Source organism: Acomys russatus, chromosome 17 (genome assembly GCF_903995435.1).
Source record: "Acomys russatus chromosome 17, mAcoRus1.1, whole genome shotgun sequence".
Lineage (NCBI taxonomy): Eukaryota > Metazoa > Chordata > Mammalia > Rodentia > Muridae > Acomys > Acomys russatus.
The window spans coordinates 51,188,226-51,197,232 of NC_067153.1; the positions used below are offsets into that span (position 1 = coordinate 51,188,226).

Here is a 9,007-nt window from a genome sequence, read left to right on the forward strand (position 1 = left end):
TCCTTTGAAATATAATAATTCTTATTGTCTTAGGGTTTATATTTCTGTGATAGAACACCACAACCAAGAGCAGCTTGGGAAGAAAGGGTTTATTTCATCTTACAGCTTACAGTCCATCACTCAAGGCAGTCAAGGCAGGAAACTAGAGACAGGAACTGGTGCACAGGTCAAGGAGTGCTGGTTACTGGCTTGCTCCTCATGGCTTGCTCAGGCTGCCGTCTTATCAGCACCCAGGGCCACCAGCCCAGGGGTATCACAGCCCACAGTGAGCTGAGCCCTCCCATATCATCACCCAAGAAAACCCTCCCCAGGCATTCACCAGCCCTTGATGAAGGCACGTCATGAGGACTTTAGTGGAGTATAAATAAAGCACAGCTTGCACTTGCTTGTCCCAAGTTTGGCTTCAAGGCTACAGTGAGTCTGGCCAACACCCCACCTGGCCAGCTGCGTTAGACACAATAAACATACTGAACTGGGGTCTGGAGAGATGGTTCAACAGTAAGAGTGCTCTTCCAAAGGACCAGGGTTCAATTCCCAGCACCCACATGGCAGCTCACAACTGTCTGTGACTCCAAAATCGTACACCCTCACACAGACATGCAGGCAAAGCACCAATGCACCTAAAATAAAAATAAAAAACCAAAGCAAAACAAAGCATATTGAGCTGGAAAAGTGTTGACTGTTGACTAAAAGAAAAAGGTCAGGTTATGGAATAATGTGTATATATAATGTTCCCAACCTGGCACAAGAAAACCAGACTGGAGCATAGTGATGCACTTGGGAGGCTGAGACAGGAGGAAAAAGAGTTCAAGGCCAACCTGGTAAGAACACAAAGCTCTGTTTTCAGTCCCCAGAACCACATAGTAGATGTGTGTATTCCTGGCAGCTAGGAAGTAGAGGCAAGAGGATCAGAAGTTCAAGGTCATCCTTGGTTATACAGAGTTGCAGGGCAGCTTTGGCTATGAGAGACCTTGTCTCAAAAAGAAGGGGGAAGGCGCTAAGCCACTGAGGCAGCAGTGTGGGATGTGCTCCTTGAGGGACTCCGGCTCAGCTGGTCCAACTTTCTGCTCTGCACACCTTTGAAGGAAACTTAAGCTTTTTGTTTGTTTGTTTGTTTTGTTTTTTGAGACAGGGTTTCTCTTGTAGCCCTGGCTGTCCTGGACTCGATTTGTAGACCAGGCTGGCCTCAAAAAGCGATCAGCCTGGGATTACAGCAGCACACCAGACTGGAAACCCAAGCTTCATGGTAAATATTATCTATAGAACTCACCTGACCCTCTCTCTCCCAGCCTGGGCATTTCCTGACAGGCAGAAAAGGGGTGTGTTTTCTGCTGAGGACCAACAGCAGCTATTACCAAAAACAACAGAAGACTAGGATGAGTTGGAGAAAAAAAAACAAAAACAAAAACAAAAACAAAAAACCACACATGAGGTAGGCATTTACCAGTACATCAAAAACACCTACCAAGGGGCGCGGGGGTGGGGGTGGGGCGATGACTACAGGGCAGCTGTTGGGCAGGCAGACAGATGGCTAATCGCCTTCCAGCAGCCAAGCTCAAAAAAGCCATACTCTTAGCAAACGTGGCTTTGAGAAGGAGGGCGCCTCAGATTAGGCAATACCCTTCAAAGATCCTGTTGTCCCTGTCAATTGGGATCCCAAGGCTTCCACGGAAACTGTCAAGAGTCATTCGTTCAAATTGTGGTTTTAAGCTGGTAACAAATTGTTAACCAAAGATCAGATGAAACTGTATTACCTGCACAAATAGGTGTTCTCTAAAAATCCAGATAGTGCATATTTATTACCCCTCATCCAAGCCATTTGTCTCTGTGAGCGTACTGCCTGAGGCCACAACGGAAATGTTCGCTACTTGTGGGCCCCCAACCGCATTGAGCCGGTCCCATAAGCAGAGTTCAGTTCACCGGGTGACAGCTCCGGCCGCCAGATGAAGAGGGTGGCGGACGGATGAAAGGTCCAGGCCTCGCAGCCGGGCGTGGTGGCGCACACCTTTAATCCCAGCACTCGGGAGGCAGAGGCAGGCGAATCGCTGTGAGTTCGAGGCCAGCCTGGTCTACAAAGTGAGTCCAGGATGGCCAAGGCTACACAGAGAGACCCTGTCTCGAAAAACCAAAAAAAAAAAAAAAAAAAAAAAAAAAAAAAGAAAGGTCCAGGCCTCGGGTAAGTTGTTCAACCCACAGGTTGAGGAGCTCAAAGGCCGTCACGCGCACTAAGTCAGCCCGCTCGGAAAAGCCCCAGCCTCCCGGGAACCCCAACCCCGGTGGCGCGTGCTAACCTTTTCCGCTCTCGGCGTGAGCCCCGCGGAACTCAGCCCACTGCCCTCAGCAGGAAACGGGCTACGGAAACGCGGGCCAGAAGCGAAGTCTTTGCCCGGTCTTAACATGGCCACTCGAGCCCAGACTGGCGGCAGAGGCAGGCGGACGCCCGGAGTAAAGATGGCCGCCATCAGGCCATGGAATGGAGGGCGGGGCACGAGGACAGGCTAAAGGGCTGCTGTTCCGCCCCGCTCTCGCGGGACGCTGACCCGGGGCCTTCTCATTGGTGGATTCTCGTGGCGAGCCCGGATTGGTCCACATCAGGCAGGGCGGATTCCTACGGCCAATGGCGGCGCGCAAGGTGAGTGATGGGCGTGGTCTCGGCGACGCAGTCAAGTAGCCCAGGGAACGGCCGGCGCGCGGGCCGGTGGGCGGAGGCCGACACTCCGCCGCAATACTCCGCTGGTCGCCGGCAGCCCGCCCCGCCATGCACCTGCCCCTCGCAGCCTCATTCGGGCTGCTATTGCTGTTGTTGCTCCTGCCTCCTCCCTCAGCCGTAGCTTCCCAGAAGCCGACAATGTGCCAGAGGTGCCGGACGCTGGTGACTAAGTTCAAGCAGGTGGGCGGGCGGCGAGCCCCGGGGCAGCGGCGCTGGGCGGGGGCTGGCGGGGTTCACTGCCGACCACCGAGCGGGTGCCACCTCCTCCGCAGGGGATGGCCAATACAGCCAGGAAGAATTTCGGCGGCGGCAACACAGCGTGGGAGGAGAAGTCTCTTTCCAAGTACGAATTCAGGTTGGTGCCCAACTGTGCGGGCTGGCGGCCACGGCCCCTGCGAATCCGTGGCCAGAACTTTGGGTCGGTGCTGACCACCCACCGGCACACGGATGAACCCCTTAGATGGTGGACACCTGTCATTGGTCACTTCTGCCTCTGGCCACTCACTGACCTTGGTTTGTGGTTTCCATACCCCCTACAGCCACTTCTGCGCCCACGTACACACACACTGGAAGACTTTTTCACACACACACGCACACACACATATACACACACACACTGGAAGACTTTTTCACGCGCGCACACGGAGGCTTTTTGAAAACTTAAACTGGAACCCCCAGCCCTCCTAAAGACTTCTGGCTTCCCTGGCTGATAAGAATAAGCTCTCCATAGTCTCATCCTATAATGATGGAGGGAGGCACCTACCGTTCCTGGGTCCTCTGAACACCCCACGTTAGCCTCCCTCCCCCCCCCAAATGACTAACCCTGCCCATGGTTGTGGAGGCTCCCCGCCTCACTAAAGTAGTCTCTAGGTGGGGACGTGTGTAAAGTGAGAAGACCAGAGCTTTGGGGCGCTGGTGCTTTGGGGTGCTGACAGGCTGTGTTTCAGTGAGATCCGGCTTTTGGAGATCATGGAGGGCCTGTGTGACAGCAGTGACTTTGAGTGCAACCAGCTCTTGGAACAGCAAGAGGAGCAGCTTGAGGCCTGGTGGATGACACTGTGAGTGCCCGGGACCCTGTCTTCGATCTCTTCCCTTGTCCTGCATCCCTTTCCCGCTTTACCCCAGCTCTGCTGTTGTCTCTTCCTGGAGCATAGCTCTTAGAGTCAGGGGGCTTGCCAAGAGGTCCTGGGCATACCTGACTCTTGGCTTCTTCCCCCATCACTTAGCTCTGAGGGCTTGTACAGTGCCTTCCTACCCCAAGTCGGCCTGAAAATAAGCGGTGAAGACTCCAGAGTTAAGCCTCATTGCAGTGAACTGCACTCTTGTTTTGGTTTTAGCGACACGAATCTCTTTACTGCCTGATTTATAAGTTAAACTTCCTCATTGGTGTGTTTGTAAATACCAGTAATATATTTTTGGTTTGAGACTGTCTGAGGCTTCAGGCACCCACTGGCCGTGTTCTTGTGTGTGCTCCACCACTGAGATTCATGGGATTTAATGACCATTTCTAAATCCTCAGGAAGAAGGACTACCCTAACCTATTTGAGTGGTTCTGTGTACACACACTGAAAGCGTGCTGTCTTCCGGGCACCTATGGGCCAGACTGTCATGGTATGTTTTTCTTGAGAAAGCCCATGTATGCATCTTTCCTGTCCCTCTGACTCCCTTTTGTTTAAAAGCACAGAGGGGACTTGTACTGCGCCATCTTTCTGTGGCATTGGGGACCCTACCTCTATCTACCCTGACTCTGGTGCTGTAAATATAGGCTCCTGCATCACTGCTAACTTCTGGCTTTAGGAAAGTTCTCCTTTGCTGTGTAGAGTGCAGAGCCTCTAGTCCTAATGTGCTTTTAGGGGATGGGTCACAGACTCAGGAGCTCATCTGTACTTCAGAGACCTGTTGATAGGTGTTGGGGTGGTAGACATGCTTAGCTGGCTCTGGCCTTTCTGTGAGGTGAGCTGAGCCTTCAGACTTGTGCCACTCATGTTGATCAGGCTGGGTCAGGTGACAGAAGTTTCCGTTTCAGATATGCACATAGGCTGAGGTGCCTCTTACTTGTCTCTCCCTGGCTGTATGCTGAATACAACATTGAATTTCCTCCCAGGCACATAATACGTTGTCCATAGCTGGCTACGGACATGTTACAGTGTTGATCCTGCAGGTTCCATATAGTCTGTCACTAGTTTCTTCAACTTTCAGGCTCCTGTTCCCTCAGCAGGAATTGTGTCAGGTTTAAACTGTCAGGGATACCAATGGCCGTTAGGCTGTGAGCATGTTGAAAGGTACTGCGATGCTCCCCATGTGAGGAAAAATATGGCCAACCCCTGGGGCATGCTCCAAGCAAAGGTTTCTGTCTTCCAAGCATGCCAGGGTGGGTCTGAGAGACCTTGCAGCGGGAATGGCTACTGCAGTGGAGATGGCAGCAGAGAGGGCGACGGGTCCTGCCAGTGTCACGCAGGATACAAGGGGCCACTGTGCCTCGACTGCATGGACGGCTATTTCAGCTTGCTGAAGAATGAGACCCACAGCATCTGCTCAAGTAAGCACTCAGAGTCTGGCCAGCTTGGCTGATGGTGAGCTGTCGGGGAACAGCCCTCTGCCAGGGCTGCGTAGCTGGGAACAGAGTGCCCCTTGACCCCTAGCCCCAGGTATCTAGAGCAGTGTGGCCTTTTGGAAGTGTCCATAAACTTTCCCCAGAAGGAAAAGATACTTGCTTCTTGAAGCCTTTCTGGGAATGACATGGAAGCAGTGCCTATGTGACAGCTTCCGCCATGCCTATACCAAATGCCCTGGGGTTTTTTGGTTTTTGTTTTTTGTTTTTTGACCTAGCACCTAGTTGTGGGCCATGTTCTATATGATCACCTGGAATGTGCTGGTGAAAGGCTTGCTGCCAGCCTATGGCTGTCCCTGAAGGATGGACAGGTCCTTCAGTTTTCTGCCAGGTGGTCTTGGAGAGGGGAGGCAAGAATAGAGGCGGGGGTGTGTCTACAGTTAATCAAACGGCTTCTCAAAGAGAACAAGGACTTTCTGGGCTCATAAGACATGGCTACACATGGGTACCAGGGCCTTTGGAGGATGCTCCTGAGCACTGGCCCCATCAGTTCCTTGCTCTCACCAGGGTTGTCAAGGTTACCTGGTCAGGTTCTTCCTGAGACTTAGGTCAGTTCTTCCTGTCAATTCCCTCAGCAGAGCATAGGTCCCTATGGTTGCTGTCTGCACAGAGTAGCATCCTTGATTGAGTTCACACACTTGATGCTTTGTGAATCCACGAAGGAAGTGGTCAGACGTCCTAGAGGGATGCCCGGAATTAATGGCTGCTTAGTTTCTTGTTTTCATCATCTTTTGTTATTTTCCTGCCGATCTTAAATCCGCATTCCTAAAGGAAGCTTTCCTCTGTGGGAGCCAATGGGACCTGCTCCTAGAAGGGCCCCCGGTAACATAGCCTTTGCTTTCTATTCTAGCCTGTGATGAGTCTTGCAAGACATGCTCAGGTCCAACCAACAAAGACTGTGTCAAGTGTGAAGTGGGCTGGGAACGTGTGGAGGACGCCTGTGTTGGTGAGGACAACACTGGGTGGGTGGGGAAAGGTCCCTAACAGGGGAGACCCCCAATAAGGTCTGACTCCCGTCTGATGCCTTTCATCTCTGCCGCACCCGGGCTGTGAAAGGAAAAAGTGGCCTGCATATGGGTTTTGAGAAGGACTCAGATCAGATTAAGCAAGTGTCCTCACCACAACTGGTAGCATCATAGTACCAGGGCATGTGGCCCTGCCATGGCACTGCTATTGCTGTGCCTTTTCAAAACCCTTTCGTGCTGCAAACCCTGTACCGAGGCCACCAGTGGAGCTGGCCCGGGCTTGGTCTTCTGTAGCCCCAGGTGTTCACTGCCTACCCTCTAATAGTCCTAGTTTTGGTTTCACCCCTCAGCAGCTGCTTGGCCTTAGGCAAATTCAGAACTCGGCTCCAAGCTGGTTTCACCCTTGAGGGGTGGGGGTGAAGGAAGGGATGGTTTGAGCTTGTGCGGAAGCACAATGCTCACGTTCCAGTCGCGTGGGTGGTACCTCAGCCCTGCCACCTTGCTCTGCTCACAGGCTTGTTTTGTTCCAGATGTGGATGAGTGTGCCGCAGAGACACCTCCCTGTGGTGATGCACAATACTGTGAAAATAGCAACGGCTCATACACATGTGAAGGTGACCAGAGCGTTGGGACCTGTTGTCCTCCCACCCAGGCTTTCTCTCTCTTCCTTCAGCATGTGTGACTAGGGTGACCTCTGCATGGTCTGCTTCAGAAACTTGAAAGTGGTGATATCAGCAGTAGACAGTCAACAACAAAGCAGCGCATTTGGATGCATCAACTGTTTTGTATATCACAGTGATCCTGGAACATGCTACTATTTGAGGCTCCTTCATTTCAATCACATCAGGCTTTTCCCTTGGAGGGAAAACTTTTCACACTCGTAGACAGGATCTTTCTGTGTAGTTCTTGCTGTCCTGGAGCTCACTGTGTAGACCACACTGGCCTCAAAGTCTCAGAGAGTCTACCTCCTCCTCAACTTAAGTGCTGGGGTTAAAGGCATAGCACCAACACACCCAGCTTGTTCCAAATTTGCCAGTCAAGGGTATAAGTATTTTAGGGTCTTATGCAATTCCTAGGGCAGCAGGAACAAGGCTACCACCTGCTGTGTACAGTTGTACTGGGTAGTGCAAGCAGGCTGCAGTGTCCTCTCAGGGAAATACGATACCAGGCCTATAGAGCCTACTGTCTCTACTTGGCTGTTACTGAGGTCTTAGTTGGGGAAATAGTCTGTCACTAGGCTTGAGGTGGCTTTGTTTTTAAGTTCCTCCATGTCATTAATGTCTGTTTTGTGCTATGCTATCTTCACCCTGCCTTACTGAAATGGAAGTGGTCTGATGTCTTCCCTCCTTGTTTTAGAATGTGACTCTACCTGTGTGGGCTGTACAGGAAAAGGCCCAGCCAATTGTAAAGGCTGTATCGCTGGCTACACCAAGCAGAGTGGACAGTGTGAAGGTCAGTGAGCTGTCTTCTAGAGAAGATGAACTTTCTAGAAGGCACATATCACTTGCCCAGTGGGGGACCCTTATGGGTGGGGACCCCTCAACCTCTGACAGATGCTGGCCATGAGGTCTGTCCCTGCACAGACAGTGTCATGGTACTGGTTGGAGCCATGCTTATCTCAGCCCCTATGTTGCTGTCAGCTCCCAGGGGACTTGGCTGTCATCTCCACTATCTTGGGCACTGCACAGAGCACTAGGCTCCCCATCCTCACTACTGAGATGTCTCTCCTACTAGTGAGGCCTGGCCTCTGAGACCCAGGAAGCTCTCTATTGCTTTCATTGATAAATGAATTGTGAATAAGCAACTTTCATGATCTGAGGGTGGGATGTGTGCTTGGAATCATTTATTGAAATGAAGTATTTTTATTTCAGATTTAGATGAATGCTCACTAGAAGAAAAACCATGTAAGAGGAAAAATGAAAACTGCTATAATGTTCCAGGGAGCTTTGTCTGCGTGTGCCCCGATGGCTTTGAGGAGACAGAAGATGCTTGTGTACAGATAGTAGAAAGTGGTGAGTAGCAGAAGGCAAGGAGCAGTGTGGTCTACCCTGCCTAGGGCTGAGGCTAAACAGACACAAACTGCCAAGAAATTAACAGAGGGCTGGAGAGATGGCTCAGAGGTTAAGAGCACTGGCTGTTCTTCCAAAGGTCCTGAGTTCAATTCCCAGCAACTACATGGTGGCTCACAACCATCTATAGGAGATCTGGTGCCCTCTTCTGGCCTACAGGCACACATGCAGGCAAATAAGTAAATAAATCCTTTTTTAAAAAAAAAAAGAAAGGAAGAAAAGAAATTAACACAGAGTTGCTCCAGTGACAGCACAGAAGACAGGTGAAATGCTTGTGTATTCCACACCCAGGGTCATGGAGGAGGAGGGCTCCGCAGGAGTGTGAGAAAGGCTGCAATGGGGAGGTTTCAGTTAGTGTTTTTAGATAGGATCTACAGATGGCTGTGGAGAAAGAGAGGAAAGCAAAGTGTGACGCCCCCTACTGAGGGGAAGGCAGAAGTAGAGCACAACTGGGGCACTAGCCCCTCCAGGGTTCTGCAACCCTGGCCCAATGTCAGGGTCTGTCCGTCCTTCTAGAATGTTCTTAGTCCTTGCATGGTCTCTGTGTGTCCAACCTTCCTTTTTCATAAAGACATCACCAGTCATCATGGACTGGGCCCCATTTTGATGACTAATTATCTACAGAAAAAAAAACCTGTTTCTAAACCAAACC

At 51.3% G+C, this 9,007-nt stretch overlaps 1 protein-coding gene across 1 annotated transcript; it reads left to right on the forward strand.

The window, feature by feature from the left end:
* The first annotated feature begins 2,669 nt into the window (after nucleotides 1-2,669).
* Creld2 (cysteine rich with EGF like domains 2) lies at nucleotides 2,670-8,328 on the forward strand. The gene is made up of 9 exons (XM_051160176.1): nucleotides 2,670-2,890; nucleotides 2,983-3,065; nucleotides 3,658-3,768; nucleotides 4,230-4,321; nucleotides 5,073-5,249; nucleotides 6,172-6,267; nucleotides 6,817-6,900; nucleotides 7,643-7,738; nucleotides 8,158-8,328. Exons 1-9 carry the CDS (start codon nucleotides 2,759-2,761, stop codon nucleotides 8,304-8,306), a joined length of 1,020 nt encoding a protein of 339 aa, XP_051016133.1. The 5' UTR covers nucleotides 2,670-2,758; the 3' UTR covers nucleotides 8,307-8,328.
* The last annotated feature ends 679 nt before the right edge of the window (nucleotides 8,329-9,007 follow it).